The sequence below is a fragment of the Hyperoodon ampullatus genome (assembly GCF_949752795.1).
Source record: "Hyperoodon ampullatus genome assembly, chromosome: 9".
In the NCBI taxonomy this organism is placed as follows: domain Eukaryota; kingdom Metazoa; phylum Chordata; class Mammalia; order Artiodactyla; family Ziphiidae; genus Hyperoodon; species Hyperoodon ampullatus.
The window spans coordinates 44,555,231-44,574,624 of NC_136922.1; the positions used below are offsets into that span (position 1 = coordinate 44,555,231).

Here is a 19,394-nt window from a genome sequence, read left to right on the forward strand (position 1 = left end):
GCTCACTCACATCCTTCAGGTCACTGCCCAAACATCACCGTAACAGAGAGGATTTTCTGCGTAAGCTTTTATAAATACAAACTTCCACCGACCCACTCAAGCACCCCCATTCGTAGCACTCCCAATATTCCTTTTCCTGATTTATTTTTCTCCATAGTCCAGACCACCACCTGATACATATTTATTGTTTTATGTTTTCATTCCTGTCTCTCTTACTATACTTTAAGCTCCATGAGGTCAGCAATGTCTATATTGTTTATTTTACATGCCTAAAACCAACAGAATGCCTAGCACACAGAAGGTACTAAACAAACATTACTGAAAAAAATAAATGAATGAATAACAGTAATAGGAGACATTCCCACAGTGAGTCTTAGCAGCAAGGGAGGGGAGCTTCACATGAAGGCAAGAGGACTGGTTAAAGAAGCACAGGCCCCACAGGTCTCACAAGTCCAGCAGACACCCAGAACTATTTGGGAGAAGGGCTATAATACCAGAAAGGCCAGTAAGAAAAGGCCATAGAAACACTGTTTTTCAGTAGTCATGGCCCTGATAAGAAAAAATTAACTGATAGGAAAAAAGAATAACTTTACCACAGAGAAACCTGGAAGATACCCTCTCAACCAAGTGATCAAAATAACATCACCAGTAACTGGACAAATAAACATACATGCATGCTTCCTAATATAATACATTGCCAGCACAACATAACTTCTGTGGCACCCCTGCCAAAAGCACATAACCTGAACCTAATCATGAGAAAACATAAGAAAACCCCAATATTGAGGCCATTCTATAAAAGAACTGGCCTGTATTCTTCAAAAATGCCAATGGCATGAAACACAAAAGACTCAAAATATGTTCTAGATTAAAGGAAACTACACAGACATGACAACTGAATGCAATTCATAATCCTGGATTTTATTTTGCTAGAATCAACATTATTGGGATGATTGGCAAAATGTGAATATAATCGGTAGATTATAGTATTCTATCAATGCTGATTGCCTGACTTTGATAATTATGTGATTGTGTAAAAGAATGCCCTTGTTCTTTGTTCTTAAGAAATATACATTGAAGTATTAAGGGTACAGCTGAACATTCTGTCTACAATTTACCCTCAGAGAGGTGAGGAAAAAATTATTATATGAGAGAAGATAAAACAAATATAGCAAAATGTCACCATCCTGGAAATCTGAGTGACAAGTATATGGAAATTCTATTACTCATAACTTTTCTATAAGTCATAAATTATGTCAAAATAAAAAATTTTAAATAAAGTACAACAAAAAAGTTACATAAAAAAAGGTTCAAAATTCATAATCAGGAAAAATATTTTCAACATATTACAACATATTATATGTAATATGTAATTACACATTACATATAAAAATATGTTCAACATATTTCAACATATTCAGATTTTAACAGATGAACTCTACAAATTCTCCTTTCAAGTTCAAAATTTTAAAGTGTAACTATTAAAGAAGAAACTATAATACCACTAGACTTTAACAATAACTTTTTAAATAATACATTCTACTAGACTAACATACTAGACGTTTTCCTATATCTAAATTTCAGTTAAAAACTAGAAATAACGCCATGATGGAAAATATCATAACAATGACCTTCAAAGAAATACTGATTTCCATACAGTAATAATCTATTTTAATTTTTTAAAACACATTTTAAATGAACATAATCTGAAAAATAACACCCATTATACTTTGAAAATTCAGTATGTCTTATTTCAGTTCAAATATCATAAAATATTACAGGAAAACCTTAGTATAGTACATATGTAAAGTAGCTGATATTACTTATATAAATGCAGTATAAACCAGCCATTTCTAAAAGGAAACAAAACAAAGCAAAATTACCTTCATGGACTGTAATGCCACAATTGTCACACTGAATTATTTCATCAGCATCCTCACTATTATCTCCAAGACAAACACAGCAAATCAGAATATGGTCCATTTTTTGAGAACTCCAGTTTTGACTCTTCTCAAGAATCAGCGAGTCCTAATATTAAAATATCAGAAAATCACATATTTAAAAGGTAATTTTAATAAATAAAATTCACACCTTAAATCATTTTATGCATTTCCAAAATTATGCTGCATACTCCATTATTTTAGTAATTTCAAAGTATGCTACGTTTGAGAAGTGAATCTCTTTGTCAAAGGACCCTCTAAGCACCCTCTCTCTAATTTTTCACTTCTCTGCAAGTCCCATATTCTCTCTCCTCTAGGAAATATAAAACCAAGCTTATAACCAACAACCCTTCATCTGCTTTGCCATTCTGGATATAGTCTGACCCCTGAAGCTACAAGAAAGGAAAAATTAACCCACAAGTAATTACTAACCCTATATATGGGTTTTAAAAGTATAAGACATGTTTCCTACACTTAGGAAGCTTATAATCTTATCTTGGGGAGACAAGACACACACATATTAAACAGTAAAAAAAATCAAGATAACGTATAAGCAAATATGTATGTGATGGCATATTACAGACTATACTCCTTTAGTGCTGGGGAATCCAGAATTTCCAGGGTCATCAAACAACTGGATGACAGATCCATGAAAGCCTGCATAGGAAATCTGTGTATACAGGTACAGAAAACCATCTTAAAAAAAATCCAGATTGACTGATTGCTAGAAGAGTCAAAGTACTCTATTAGGTTTATGTCAAGAAATATCTAGTGAAAACTGGTAATAAAGACACCTAGTTAATTGTAATATAAAAGGAGAAAGGAAGATGTATTAATGAATATAAAAAAATAAAGGGAAGAGTGTGCTGCATTTAATTTATAAACCTTTGGCATTATGAATTTAAACTTTAAATGACAAATTAACATGATGATGATTCCTGTCATATTTAACACACTGGGCTCAACATTACATATAATAAAAGATGGTACTTGAGTCTATATATTTTCATTTAAGAACCTAACCATATTCAGAAACAAATTAGTTCCATATCACACATTAACTATATTGTTTCATATTAACATTTTTATATTTCTATATTCTTTTAAACTGACCAATATTCAAAAGTAACCTTTAGAGTCATTTCAATAGCAATTTGTAAATAACATTTGAAAGACACGTGACTGTCACAATAACATGCTTTCAATATATTTTCTGTGTAATAAATCTAAACTTGCAGTTGATCTAAAAAACAAATCAAAAAAGAATGCAAAAGTTAACAAGGAGGCATCATTTCTCTTGAGAATTCTAGTACTTTAAAATTTTGTATTTTGCTCCTTTTTGTTATAAAACCAAAGTATCAATAGTTTGGGGCTTTGGACATGGCTAGCAAATAAAGATTAAAACTTCCTAAAAAGAAAACTTATATTTTAAAGTACTTTAGTACAGTGAGCAAAACAAAAAAATCTGCCCAGATTTTCATCCCATTAGCAATGCTTCAAATGTAACAGCATTTGCCTTAAAGTCAAATGTTCTTGGGTTTCATTCTCAGCTCTCACTTAATAGCTATCGAACCTCAAAGCTGTAGTTTTCTCATCTGTAAAATGGGATGATAAAAATAATACCTACCTCATCAGGTTGTTGTGAGACTTAACAAGATAATGTATGGCAAGAATGTTCCTGAGACATACTAGGTACTCAATAAATGTTCATTCCCATTCTCCTTTCCTCTGTACTTCTTTGTAGGTGGTCCAAAAAGAGAAACATGAGCTGACCATTTATTACACTGGGGAATCTCCCTTGGAACCCCAAAAGAAAGGTCATAAGCCTCAATGAACACTGGTACTTTAAATATTTTCCCATGGTAAGTCCAAAAAATTTTTTTCTTAAAGTACCGCATCTAGGTTAAAAAAAAAAATCACAGACCAGAAAAAGATCTAGCAAACAACCAGAGTTTGATGACTGAGAGGCTACTCATGTTTATGGGCTCTGCCAATATTTTCCTGGTGGAACTACAACTATTAATCAGCCCTTGAAAAAAAAGGTTTACCCATGTGGGAAACAAGTAAATGTCTATGGATCAGAAAAACTGGCATCAACAGATAGTTCTATTCCATTATTTTCCTATTTGGCCATTTTGCTCAGAAAAACAGTAAATGTCTAAATTATCTCTATTCCATTTTCTCTCTACACATATTATCATTTAGAGGCAGAGAAAACAAAATTAACTGGCAATTTTGACCCTCTGATCCCCATCATTTGAGACTCTTACTAGACATTAAATACAAACAGACAGAAATGGGGATAACTAGAGTCCTACAATATTACCCTAACCAAATGGCTGACAATGTTTCAATGGGAAAATCTAAACAATACATCCTCTTAAAAAGTTATCTAGGTTGTCTTCAATAGATCAAACATGGCTCGAAGTGCACTTCTGCTCAGAATACGAAAGTCAATTTAGTATCAATTTTTAATAGCGTATTTCTGAAGACATATCATTTTTCAAGTTTCTGGAGAAAATATTTAAGCTAAAGTTTTTACCACAAAATACATCATTTGAAAATATGATTTTTACATAAAAATAGAATTTGGGAAAATGGGTTTTGAATGGCACATCTAGGATATAACTTTAATATTATGGAATAATTTAATGGACTCTAACGGGAATTATTAAGATTAAATGGGACACTATAGTAATAAATCAATGACTCCTTATTGTAAATTATTTCATTTTTCTCCTTGGGATTTAAAATTTACACCAAAAATGATTCTGCCCAATGTTTTTTTATCAGCTCTCAAATATGTTTAGTGTTCATTTATATATATATTCCACAAAGATTATTATAAATAACATATACAGCAGGGTAAATTCTAACTAAGCTATATGTGTGTTTAATAGGAGGAAATTCCAGCACCCTTCATATAAAACCAGAATTCAAAGAATCCTATTGCTCTGAAAATGAGAAAAAATTATTATACCAAGTTTGACCCACAGTTCTTCCTAGAAGTTTTTAAAGAAGGTTAAATTTTCAAGAATCTCAAGTAATTTTTGTACAATGTTACAAATTGATTTTTTTTTAGGCTTTAGAGAAGTTTGTTTTATTTTGAAATGTGTAAAAAGACAAATGATTAATAAGTCAGAAGCCCCCAAAAGAAATGGCTATTTAAAAATTTTGGCAAAATGTTTACATTTTAATTAGCAAAATTCAGATGACAATTGCTATTTCTTCACATGGCAAGACGTCTAATCTATTTAACATTATGAAAAAAAAGAACAAAAAACTTCCACCTGAAAATTTATACTGAGATGATTTTCTATCATATACTAATTCTCATTCAAAGCTCTAGTTTCAAAGTCCTGAAAATGGGAACCATTATCTGAAAATACTATACAGCCCTCCCCAAAAAATTTATTTCAGAAAACTAAAGGCAAGATAGCCTTGGTGAATCTCAAAAACTTCAAGATAAAAGTTTGAAAAAGACATGTAACCATATTCCAATGGGATTGTTTTAGATAGCACTAAAATGCCATAATGCCACTGACAAAGGTATATGCCCATGTGAAGAAAATGCAGGCTATCAAATGCCCAAATCTAGAACAGTAGTTCCCAAAGCATTGTCTGAGGAACTCTCTCCCAGGGGATCCAAAAGGTAAATAATAAGGATATTTGCCTTTTCACTCTCTCTCATGGGTGTATGGTGAAGATTTCCAGAAGTTACATGACACGGGACGGTGTCATCAATCTAATAACTTTTGTGTTTCTATACATCTCATTTTTTTAAATTTCTGAGTTTTAATTGGAAATGGCAAATATCAAAAGATATAACCTATATGAATAATAATCGGGGTCCTCAATTTTTAAGACTATAAAGGTGTCCTGAACCAAATAGTTTGAGAACCACTGCTCTAGAACATTTCAAGGCCTACAGCATAGACATGGTAAGATCATTAAGAGCCAATAATTATAAAAGGCCTCCACTCAAGAAAAAAATGTCAAATTCCCCTAAGAAATTTCAAAATTCTGAAAGTTCCTGGGCATCATTTACATGATACCCAACACCATATCCCTACAAAAGCACCTGACATAGCACCCAAGAAAAAATTTCCTGCTTATAGACTAAATACAATTCTATTATGTATTCTAAAACCACATTTTCAGCTATCTCTATTACAAAGTAGTATTTGAAAACAAATTAAAAGCATAGAAAAATAAAACTTCAAATATAATCAAATATATACATATTAACTAATGAACACTTGGCAAGGTATCACTACCTAAAATAACCAGGAAGATTAAAATACAAACATTGGCCAGAAGACAACAAGGATTACCTTTAGTCATCTTTTTTACAAAATCAAGATTATAAGAGCAGGAAATTTAGAAATATAAAATAATTTCGATTAGTTCTTTCTTAAAATTTAATATCTAATTTAAGTGACATTTATATAGGACTAGAATCATCAAAAATTATTGAAAAGTTTGAATAATAGTCTTGGAAAAAAACAGTTATCAAGCTTTCAGGTAGAATATTATTGAGGGGAAATTAACCTTATATAAATTCTTCTACATTTCTGCATAGGGTAGAGCAAAAGGAAAATTAACATAAATTAACACAAAAGGAATTAATTTAGTTACTATAAGAAGAAACTTCTTGACAACTGTACAAGGCACTTATCCAAGAAATGCCCTGGAATCTCATTCCTTTCGGACAATTAACCTAAATAAATAAAGTCCCATTATTTACTAAAATCTCTTCTGTTTAGTAGGAAAAAAACTAAACAGCACATGTGGCCTTTAAATGCATCATAAAGGATAGTCTACAATCTCTTAAGCAATTTGTTATGTATTACAGATTATTAACAAATGGATAATTTGTATACATTTTACATGGCAAATTTCTAGACATATGCAGGTGTTCCCCCACACCTTAGCATAAATCTAATCCATACTGCCTCTATCCTAGCCAGCCTCCTTTTATGAATGTCGGGCTAATAAAAATGAAGAACGTGATACTGCAGAAGGTATACTTAGTCAGTAGATACAGGTTAGTATTAAGTGCTATAAAATAAACTGGATACATGTTTAAATCAAGTATGAACAATTAGATTTTCCATACTTCTGTTTCCTTAAATTGGAAATATGGAACTGTCTGTGCTACATCATTATGAATACTATACTATATTCCAAATGACGATTTTCCTTTACCTAAAGATAGGAATTAGGCAAGCACTGGAATCAGGCAATGTTCTTCTTAAGAAAATGGGCAACCTGGAAGTTAACCAACGTTTACAATGTAAAATATAAACTGCTTCTTCTCTACTGACATATAACACCTCTCAATCTGCTATATATTATTTTGGTAAAGCACCAAATTTTTAAATGAAACTTAAAATAGAAAATCACTGCTATGTAAAATTTGTAAACAGAAGAAATGTTAAAGAATAAAGCATAGAAGGAAAATCTTTCTACCAATTTAACCTATTTCAATAATATGAAAAAACAAAAAAATAAGTGCTTGTTAAAGAAGTGAATTTTTAAGACTATAAACACATTAATGGCATGACAGACTTACTATAGTTCTACATGTGATGTAACAGGTACATCTACATGTAAGACGACAACTCAATCTTTCTTTTGAAGAAAAACATATACATAAACACACAGACAAAGAGACACAAATGTGTTTGACTGAAGAGTCTTGAATGTTGCATCTTGGGCCCAATGGATAAACCTAACTTTCAGTAGTAGAACTTCAAGTGGAAGAACTGAGTCATTACTGTAGTTTTATGATAGTAATGTTTGTTTTAGGATAAGAAATGTTTGTTTGTTTTCATTTCTTTGTAGAGAGAACTTATTCACTAAAAATATGTAAATATATAGTTTGTATTTACTCCCATACATCTAAAGCAAAGATCTGGTGACTATTCAGATGGGTGCTACAACTGAAAAAGGAATTAACCTTTAAAATGAATCTCTAAAAGCCTGAGACAATCATTAAGCTGTTTGTTGCCCTGCTCAAAAGTATTCTAAAAGTCTAAATTTTTATGCGGATATGGATGTAACTAAGTTGAAAGAAAGGTGACCTTTGTTTTCATAATCCACTCAGCACCATTCAGCAGTCCTATGAACAATGGAGTGAGAGGATAGGAAAGGGAAAGGAAAACTCTACTATTTCCCAAGGGTATGGACATATAAATATTTCTCTAAGTATAGAGACTGAGCTCCTTGAGGACGGTGATTGTGAGCTCCTTGAGGACGGTGACAAACAGCAGATACTCAATAAAGGCGGGCTGACCAAATGAATAAATGTTACAGTTAGGGTGCTCACTCACTACCACAGCTGTCTATAACAGGATTTCAAGGAAGCCACTTAATATAACGGGTAGAATGGTTTAGAGAAGAATTCCCTTTTCCCCAGACAAACAGATATCATAAAAATTGGGTTGATCTACCTCATTACTCTTGCTCTGAGATAGTGTCAGGCTATCATTGGTCAGTTCCTCATCATCAGCACTGTTTCTGCTAAGAACTTTACTCTTCTTCTTCTTGCAACCCCCTTCACTGGCAGGGCTGCTATGATCTTCATCATTGCCTTCATCATTCTCATCCTCATCACTCCCACTTCCCTCATCTTCATCATCCTCATTGTCTCCATCACTTCCTTCCTTCTGAGATGCAGATCTTCCCTTTCTTTTTACTGCAGTGGGTCGCCAATCATTGTCATCTTCACTATCATAGTCATCCATGTCATTCAGCTCTTCCATGGATACAAAATCCAAAAGTGGTCGGTTGCGACGAAGGTTCCACTTTTTTGGCTCACTGACTTGTTCCTCTGTAGTTGTTGTAGTGGGGACTGAAGGAGATGTGTTAGCAGCAGGAGGACTTGTGGCTGGTGTGGTGGAAGCAGCAGAAGCAGCCACGTTATCAGATGTTGTTGCTTTTTCTTTATCCTTCTCTCTCTCCTTCTCTTTATCTTTTTCTTTCTCCTTCTCTTTTTCCTTTTTCTTTCTAGGCCTCTCTCCATTCTCTTCTTCCTCCTTCTTTTCCACTTTAATTAACTGTTTTTCTGATGATAGTATTTCTTCCTCTGCAGAATTTTTAAGTTGCTCTTCTTTTACTTTAATATCTTCATTCAGTTCTTCCTCTAAAATATTTTCTTCAGAGTCACTACAGGAACCTTCTCCACTGTCCTTTGAAGGATCTTCACTTCCATTACCACTCCCTTCAGAATCTGTTGAAAATATGAGAAAAAAAAAAACCACACATATGTATATACATACACACACACACACACAACGCTGACACAAATGAAACCACCAAAATTTGTGAATAACTTGCAAAACAATATAAACAAATTTAAGTCAAAGAATGGTAGACGTTCCCAACCTGATTAAATAATAAATCAATGAAGCTGGAATAATGGTTCTAGTTCAATACAGCACTAATGAAGATGAATATATGTAACTCTAAATTAAAATATGCTTTAAAACGAGGACCACTATTTTGTGTCATACATCTCACGCTATACTTGGTACCCTAGAGGCAATTTTTTTCTAAAAGTAAATGTGCTTCTTTTTAAATTGAGCACTTGATTTTAACTTTATGATAATGTAATACATACCAAATTGTTCTTCTCTTACATCTTTCTTTCATAAATTATATGGACTTACATGCATTGAGTCACATTCAGAACAAGAAATACATGACCCAAAAACTTTGTTCCATTTATCTCACTCTTTACTCAGCAAAAATGAACATAGATATTTATGACAGTCAATTTGTACCACATCCCTAATATACCAATCAATTTTAGGATCACCAAATACACAAGTGAAAAACAGACAATAGCAATGGCACAGAAAATGGAAGTTGCAAGATAAGTTATCAATTTTTCTGATTATTAGGATACTGTTCATATCAATAAAAGAGTTACATAAACTTCCAAAAATTCTAGGCAGTAACTACTACAGACCCTAGAATGAAAGAGATTAATGCATTTTTTTAAAACCTAATCCATCTCGGAAATGAGCAAGCACAGTAGTCACTAAAAAGATAGGCTGAGGACATTAAAGAGTTCATGCAGGACCATAAGTTTTCTAGCAAGTGCCTTCCATTCCTGTCTAGGGCAGCTCAGGCCCTCTTAGACCAACACTACTCAGTAACATTCTAATCCTCTTTACACATAATCAAATAAATAAAAATCTAAAATATTTGTGGAGAGGGTTATTGGTGGAAGGGGAGCAGGAGGAAGTGGGAAACAAACCAGTCACAGTCAAGTTGTAGCCAACATCAGTAGTAAAATCTGTAGGGTGATGAATATTTTGCACCTATAACCAAGATAAGGGTAATAATAAAATGGTGAAAAAAATTCATGTTTCCATACCATTTTAATTTCTGTTAACTCAACCAGTGTTAGCCTCTATAATTACCTGGGTATTCAAAGTAAAAAAAAGTTGTCTGTAATTAGTATCTGGTTTCTAAAATATCTCAAAAATCCTTTACAAATGGCTGATGAAAAAAATCCTGCAAGTTAAATCACATAAAAAATAAAGACTAACATTTAGTGGATGTTGATTGAACCTATAAAATCACTGTCAATCTCAAGATTATCAAACAGGTGCCTACATCTTATTCAGGACTGTTGTGACAAAACACTCTCATCCTGAACAATCTTGTAAAGGACACAAGAGCAATATCATGTAGGCCAACCATCCCTTATCTGAATTTTGGAGCCACACATGTTACAGAATTTAGATTTTTTTCAGATTTTAGAAAGGTAGCATGGTGTATGCACAATATATTAAACTAACACCTCCAGTGAGGTCTATGGTACTGTACTGTAATCAAATACATTACATCTGCAGTGAAAAGTATGAATATTTACAAGTATGATAAGTAGACGCTACAAATAAACCCCTATCAGTTCCAGTCTGGTTTTACCGTCAAATAAATTCATGCCAAACTTAGGAAACATCTTTGGATTTGTGAGCTTCTTAAATTTCCAAAAGAGCGTGGACCCAATGTCACTTACAAATAGGGGACTTATTTTCAGTCCAACAGCTCTACAAATTATTAGGAAAAGAAGTGATTTTTTTATACCACTCACAACAATTAAATCCAACCTACCAAGAAAAATACCCCTGGTAAAAAATAATAGTTCCTAGATATTTTTAGATAAGGATATAGTAATAAGCAGAGTTGACCAAATGCTTCTAAGGCAAAGATAGATCCTTGTGCTCACTGACTAAAGCAAGCAATGCTATAATTAACAGCCCTGGGAGATGGAGAAAAGGAACTTTTCTTCTGGATTAACCTTGTAGAATTTTTTCTTAAAAAGTACTCCTAATAATTTTCACCAATAAAAACATAACAGTAGATATAAAAGAATGATCAAGTGGGGCACAAACGTGGGCTCCTGATCAAAACTGAGACCAATCCAACATTGCTATTACTTGTAAATTTTACAGAATGTCAAGAATTTCTGCAATTTTGTTTTGATTGTTGTTGCCAATGCCAATCGATTATTTTAAAAGTACAGGGAAACTGATACTCTTTGATTCTGATTTTGTTTTGTTATCATGCCCAAATAGAAAGCAGAATTTTAAAAAGATTTAAATGCTTTATATTTGTTAACATTATTAGAAGAATGTGAGATTTTTCCACGAATTAAATCCTAGTAGCTTACCCAACCCTTCATTCTCCAAATATATCACATTATCCATACTCCAACTGCTGGGATCAGGAATATATCAAAGTTTATCTTTCTTTGATTTCTGAAAAATAACTTCTTCAACTGATTAGTCATAAGTTCTTTTTGGTACATACGCACTTGAGGGATAGAGATAAACAATATTTAGTTATGGCATTACTTAGTAATAATGACAATGAGAAAATCACTGTCCTTGGCTGTCTATAATTCTATTTTTGTAGGCTGTAATGAAAAATTTCCCATTCCTACCAATTCAAACAACGTTTCAAATCCATCACTCCTACAACCTTAAATAAAAGAAAAAAGTAATAACAGACTAGAGAAATAAACCAGATATTTCAAATACAGCTACCTTAGGCATAAGAACAGAGTTAATTCTAAGTCTACAATAAAAATGTTTACATTAGAAGAAAAATCTTTAAAATGGAAATCCCTACCTCCTATTCAGTTAAATAAAAGGTAATCTTTCTCAAACACAATATATCAGGGCTTCCCTGGTGGCCCAGTGGTTGAGAGTCCACCTGCCAAGGCCACAACAGTGAGGGGTCCCGCGTACAGCAAAAAAAAAAAAAAAAACACAACACAATATATCAAAACCTCTCTAAGCAATAGCTATTTCAGCTAACAGGCAGTTAAATATTTTACAGTTACAGAGAGATTAGAAACCAACCTTCAAGAATCCCTTCACAATATTCAATGCTTAAGTTTCCCCCATGATAAATATTAAATAATAAAATTAATTCAGAGTTTTATGTTAACTTTGCAATATAAAAAATCATCTTTGTTCATCAACCTTAATTATTTAACTATTCTGTTTATTGATCTGGTGCAACAGTAATTAGGATTATAAATATATATAACAGATAACAGACAGATCACCAGTCTACTATTCAGTTATCATCTTGGAAACATTTTTAACTCATCTAGTATATCTCTTTCTAAAAAGCCAATCAGTCAACACAACTCATCTACTTCTGACTCCAGTTCCAGCTGTGTCATTTTACATTTTCTTAGAGATCTAGACCAGTGCTTCTCAAGTGGGTACAATTTTTCCCACAGAAAACACCTGGCAATGTCTAGAGACAGTGGTTGCCACAAAAGGGCAGGATTACGGTAGGGGTTAGGTACAGTAAATGCTACTGGCATTGAGTAGGTAGAAGACAGAGATGCTGCTAAACATCCTCCAATACAAAAGACAAGCTTTCACAACAAAGATTTAACCAACTCAAAATGCCAATATTGCTGAGATTGAGAAACACTGGTCTAGCATGTAAGACCTCAATTTGACCTCATTCTACTTCCCCAGGCTCATCTCTTCTACTATGCTTTTACTCGAAACCTGATCTCCATGTATAAACGATATTTTCCATCCTCCACATTTTTAACACCTAATGTTTCCCCTACCTAGGCTGCTTCTCTTTCAGTTCCTAGTTCAAGTCTCATCTCCTCAAAGAATCATTGTAAATCCAGTCTCAAGTAGCCCCATCTCCTTTGAAAGACTTGAACTACACAAGTGATTGATCATGCCTTATAACATCTATCTGCTATTTCACTTAATTATTCTAACATTATCATTATTTCTTTGTGAATTCACCATACATCCAGCAAAGTGCTTTTAAACAAAGCTACAGTTGGTCAATGAACATATCTTGATCCACTTAGCCAAAGGCAGTTAAGCACAAAATACTACCAAGGCAAACTCTCAGCCTGACTCTTCCAGTTAAATTGTTTTCTGGCAATTTGGACCAACTAAACTATGACTCAAGATCTAAAATTAGCCATCTTACTTTGGCTAGGGGGCTGGGAAGACACAGCACTGCTATTTTGTTTTGTTTAATAAAAGTAATAATATGCACTTATTTTCATAATCATTCATTATGTAGATTACTAAATGTAATCAATCCTATCTTAAATGTCTCCTATCCTATACCCAATCTTAAGTCCAAGTCTCAAATATAACCACTTTAACTAGGCCAAACCATAAAACTGCCAATAATCAACTGTCCTAGACCTATAAAGCTGATAATTTCATATGGTAGCAGCTCACTTTTCTACATACAGTTCTTCTGGTGGTTACCACCATAACTCTAATACACTTACACACTGTTTTAGGACTAATTTGAAAATGTATTTATTGACTGTCCTCAATCAAAAATGAGAAATTTAGCCCTACATTCACATTAAAGATAAAAGAAAAGATGATCAATTTTCAGTTCACAATTTTCTAAAGGTAGAACCTGATAATTATTAACTGTTTATAATCACCTGCCAATCTTATTGGCAGGTCATTTTTGAATAATATTTATCTTTCTCTATGTTATTATCTGAGAAGCACAAAAATAAAATTATGTCTATCAGCAAGGGTGATAACTTTTCAGAAATGTCTATATTTATTCTTATTTATTGATTGATTGATTTACTTTTTGACTGCACTCTGCAGCATGTAGGATCTTAGTTCCCCAACCAGGGATGGAACCCACACCCCCTGTACCGGAAGCTCAGAGTCTTAACCACTGGACCGCCAGGGAAGTCCCTCTATATTTATTCTTAAAGCCAAACAGAAATATGAAGTTTTGTCGTCAGAATTTCAGAATTCAAAATGAAAATCAGAAGAAACTGATGCACAGAATCAGTTAAAAATTGAGGGCCACCAATCTAACCATTTTAACATTAAGTCTGAAGGAAGTCAGTAGTTCATTGAGTTAGTCATGTCTACAGATTGTTCTGAAAGAAGCTATGATCAGAAAGATTATTATTAGCTATCATTAAAGATTATTATTTAGCTATTATTTCTCCACCTCCAGTTTAATCACCTATTACTAAATAGGGTTAGGATCCCACAACTTCAGCATGTTTGGAAAATAGTGATAAGTCTTAATGTCTTATTTCCTGTAAGAGTACAACTGTCTTACGCAGAGACGAGAAAGGATTCAAACAGGAGACACTGGTAATCTAGAGTAAGCCAACATCTCAGCTATGGGAGAAAACAATGCACCTTAACCAAGAGTGTAAAATACGACTCAATTTCTACTAATACCTATTTCAAACAAAATCATTTTCTACTAAACTCTCAGTTATGATAACATATCAAGAACTACACAAATAAATTTGTGACCTTTGGGGCCCAAGAAGTAAATTATAAGTATAGCAGACTAGGTAACAGAAAGTATACATTTTTGAGTGCTTTTAGGAGATTCAAAAAAAAATCATCAACCTAACAAAACTCATTCTACCACTGTCACAAGTAACAGATAATTCCCATCAACCATGATTAAGCTTTAACAAGGTCAGGAGTTTCTAATTTGCTTGATACCAAAAATTATTTTGAGAAAGCAATTTGTATCATTAGATTGTTTTAACCCTTGTAATGGGAAGTGATACATGTCAATAAACAAAAAAAGAAAAATTATATACAAAGTCAGGATTTTCATAAAAATAATTATGGAATACTTAAAGAAATTAAGCTTTGGAGTTTTTCCCTAATGGTATTCAAACTAAGTCATAACTTCTGAAACCTAACTATTTTTGTCAGTTTACAATCTCAACCATGACAAACCAAAGCTACATTCTAGCCAAGAATATTCTTTTCTGCCAAGGTTTTCACCAAGAGCACTAAAATAGGTTTGAATTTTACTTCCTTTACCTTCTCTTTCTTTCCCTTCTTTGGAAGTACCAAACAACAGTAAACGAAATGGGAGATGAAAGAGCTGAGAAATAAAGTTTTAAAAAAATTGATCAAGGTAAACTTAACAACTTTTGATTGCTGGAAGTAACCTCAATTAGTCACCTTGATACAGTAAGTAAGTAGTTTCAATTTAAGATTACACCTATCTACTTTTAGGATCTAAGCAATAAAAAGATTCTAAATGTTGGGAGTCAAAAGAACTGGATTAGATCCATTTAGGCCTAAGTGGCCTCATACAAATTCCTTAAACTCAGTGCCCCTGTTATCTGTCAAATAATATCTCCTCCACGGCGTTACTGTAAAAATTAAATGAGATTGTGGAAACAAAAAGTTCTCGGTAAATCACAACGCAAATTCTGCTTGCTGATGCCATTAAAAGTAAAATAGTAACAAAACACAACCAAACTTCATCCCTTCCTACCATACCGAACAGAAAAAAAAAAAGAAAAGAAAAGAAAGAAAAGAAAAAGAAAAACCAGAGGAAAGGAGGGAGATATGACTAAGCATCAAAAATTCTCTGGAAGAATATTTTAAAACTGTTAAAAAGATAAAACTGAAAGGGCTCTAATTTCTCACTTTATTTAAATTTCTGTCAAAAGGGACAGAATTAAGTAATTTTTATTGTTCATGTATTTGTATTTTTCACATAAAATATTTAAACATAATTTGTATTTCTCAGATTCCTGCAATGAAAACTTTATATGTATATATGTGTGCGTGTGTGTGAGTTACAATGAACAGAAGATAAAAGGAAAACCACACTTTTCTGTTTTTCAATTTTGTACCATGTGAATATACGACTCAAAGAAGTTTATTATTCTTAAAATCACAAAATATAACAAGCAAGCACGCACACTTTGTACCTCATATTTTTAAAAGGCCCAATCCACAAGATCCAGCACCTACCAAAGTACAACTTTTTTTGGTCAATTCTATTCTGGTAAAGGAGCTAACAGACAAAAAGCAAAACTCCCCTCAAGAGGATGCCAAGTGATCTGAAAAGAGAAGAACTCTGTTCCTGGGCTGTTCATGGCTCATGTTATTCTCAGGATGTCACTCCACTTCAGGATATCTCTAGACTTTTTCCCCCTCTGTCCATAAAATAAGCATGAATATATTTTAAAATAAAGAACAGAGAAAACACTTTTGCATCTTTGTATCTTTTTGTTTGTTTTTTAATAAGGTATAATTGATTTACAGTATTACTGCATCTTTGGAATAAGGCCTCTGATAATTATCTGAGTAAATATCAAAAAAACAGAAGCAGTGACAGTATCTAGTGATAGGATCTTAGGGAAAGGTGGGAAATAAACAGACAAAATAAAGTTTATGTGCTTTAACTTTATATTGGCATTTTAATTAAACGGATTCTTTTTAAGAAAAGTCTGAAAATCAGCTCAACTGCAGAAAGCTGGGGAAAGGGAAGCGAGAAGGAAACATTTACCTGAAGCATCTCCAACTTTAAAATCACTGTCATCTGAACTATCATAATCGAGAGCTTCTAGCAGAGAAGCTGCCAAAGGCTTCACCTGCCTCCTCTTGGAGCTGCGATCCACTGTTAAGAGAAAAACATTACACCGTCATTCACAATCACGCCAAGCACGGGGGAGAGCTGTGGTACTGAGGGAAGGTACAGATGACCTCGTGCAGGTGGTGCAAATCTGTCTTAATTCAGTTCTCAGCAAAAGGTGTGGGGGAAGGTTGGGGTGGGAACACTGGCTGGGGAGGGCCGGGCATTTCCACGGGCAGCTCCAGACCCGAGGTGCAGCAAAGACGAACCCAGGCCGACCAAAATCGAAACTGGCCCTCTTGAACATCTTGCTTCTGAAACTCGCTTGTAATCCCTCACTTAGACATCGTTAACAGTCAACAGAAAATGCAAAGCCCAGGGAATATGAAAAGCTATGTTCATTCCCACGGACCGTGGAGGGGGAGCGTCCACGAAGGGTCCAGCTTCCCGCAGGACACTCCCACCCCCGCCCTGCTCCAGCCGGCCCTGACTTCTAGAAGGGCTGAAATGGACCTGTCGCCCCGCGGACGCCTCCGACACACTTACTAAGGAATCCGAGGTGGTCGTTTGGAGTAGACCTAGGTAGAGGCTGCGAGAGCCCAGGCAGCGCCGAGGTCGAGGACTGAGACCAAGGAAACGAGTCCAAAAGATGCTATTAAAAATAGGCGGCGCCGCGGACCAGACCGGGGCGCCCCAGGTGCAGCCCCGCGGTTCCCCTCCCGCCCCCCGGCCCCCGGTCCTCGCAGAACCGACCCCGGCCGCTAGCTCGCCTTCCTTTGGCGCTTCCCCGGCCAAAGGCGCCCTCCGGCCCAGGCAGCGCGGCTAACCCGGCAGCCCTGGGGAGTTAACTTCCCCTGTTAAAACTCTTAGAAAAAAAAATAAACGAAAGAAAAACTTTATTAGCCTGCAACAAAAGCAACAAAAGACTCAGAATTTACACAATCCGAGGCCGGTTGCATAAAACAATAGGGAAAGCAACGACCCGGATACAGCTCTGAAGAGAAGGAAGTGAAAACACCAGGCAGACAGCGGCCCTAACAGCAGCAGGGGCCGAGGGCGCGTGCGCCAGCCTCACCTCCGCTCTCCCTCAGGGAGGAGGAGCCGCACGGAGACGGAAGGAACCGAACGGAAGCCGAGAGGGAGCCAAGAGGAGCCGAGCAGTGCGAGGGCGGAGTAGAGAGTTCTAGACTCTCAGCCAGTAAGTCGCTGAGGCCCGGCCCTCAGTCCAAATCCGTGGAAGGCCAATTTTTGTGTCTGACAAGACGGAGAAGGATGTGTGTCCCCATGAATGTGGAATAGTGCCTTGCATACATTTAGATAATTTATTTTATAAGGTGAATTTTTAAATCCATAAAAATAGGAGAGTATGTACAATCGGATGTCAGTCCTTCAACAGTTTCAAACGCCACGTTTATTCACATACAGGTTAATTATTTTTAAAAACAATGTTAAAGTGTTAGAATCTGAGCAGTATTAATACTTTTTAAATGTTTATATATCAAGGATAGAGGAAGATTTGAATGAAGCCGATTCAATTGATCCATTTATTCCCCAGATATACACTGAGTGGTAATGTTTGTAACATGGGGAAATACCGTGTCACAAAGGACTGTAAATGAAATATATAGGAATCAAATCATACATTGCAGTAGTGGAGCTTATTCTTTAAAGAAAACGTGTTGAATTCTTTTGTAAACTGGAATTAAATTTTATAACATTAAATTTGAAAAATTAGTAAATACCTATGTAGTACAAGTCATGGGATGATTACATACAGGCTGAACCTTCAGCAAGAAAGTTTTTATCTTTTCCCTGCCAGAGTTTAAGGTACAGTTGAGGATACAAAGAAGTCAGTGAGCAATTGCTATCTATTGTGAAAAGGACTGCCAGAGAAAAAGTACACATGCTAAGTCTCCCTGGAGAAAGTTATATTTAGATCCAGACATAGTGTCTGAACTGGCTGGAGAAGGGAGAAAAAGAGACAGAGGTTCCAGACCAAAGAAAGGACATGTGCAAATGACCAGGACGAAAAGAGTATGACTAGTCAGATTCCCTGAAAGCTGGACTACCTCTAATGCCTCAGGATATTCCACCACAATAGTAGTTACCGCAACCTCCTATTTCTGTGTTCTTAATCACTGCTAAAAATGCAGTCTCTCTGACCCTCCAATCTCTCTGAACCTTTAGTTCCTTGACCCAAACTACCACTGCTATGTACCTGCTCAAATCTTTCTATCGTGCTGAGGAAACTTCCATTCCAAAAATTTAAAACCTTAGTAAATCCTTTTCCCTTTCAATGATAGTTCTTGTACCTCCTTGTATAAAGTGGAAAGTTACCCTGCAGCCCCCTCAGATGGAAGCCACTCATTTTCTCAACATCCAAATGTGGCATCTGGTCCTTAATGTTCCCCACTGCCTTTCAGATCTGTTATTTCTCCAGTCAAAAGCCTAGCAACTTAAATATTTAAACAACTCCACTCCAGGAACTTCATTTCCATTCTACATGCTTCAAACATTAACCATACTATGGATTGTTTAATCCCTGAA

The 19,394-nt window shown here is 34.8% G+C and overlaps 1 protein-coding gene across 1 annotated transcript in view; it reads right to left on the reverse strand.

The window, feature by feature from the left end:
* PHF14 (PHD finger protein 14) overlaps positions 1-17,566 on the reverse strand; it is a 210,855-nt gene extending 193,289 nt beyond the window's left edge. The window contains exons 1-4 of the mRNA XM_079711347.1: positions 17,394-17,566; positions 16,782-16,892; positions 8,396-9,174; positions 1,884-2,028 (exon numbers count right to left, since the gene is read on the reverse strand). Of these exons, the coding sequence (XP_079567473.1) occupies positions 1,884-2,028; positions 8,396-9,174; positions 16,782-16,892; position 17,394 (1,036 nt within the window). The 5' untranslated portion in view covers positions 17,395-17,566. The remainder of the gene's footprint in view (positions 1-1,883; positions 2,029-8,395; positions 9,175-16,781; positions 16,893-17,393) is intronic.
* Positions 17,567-19,394: the final 1,828 nt, after the last annotated feature.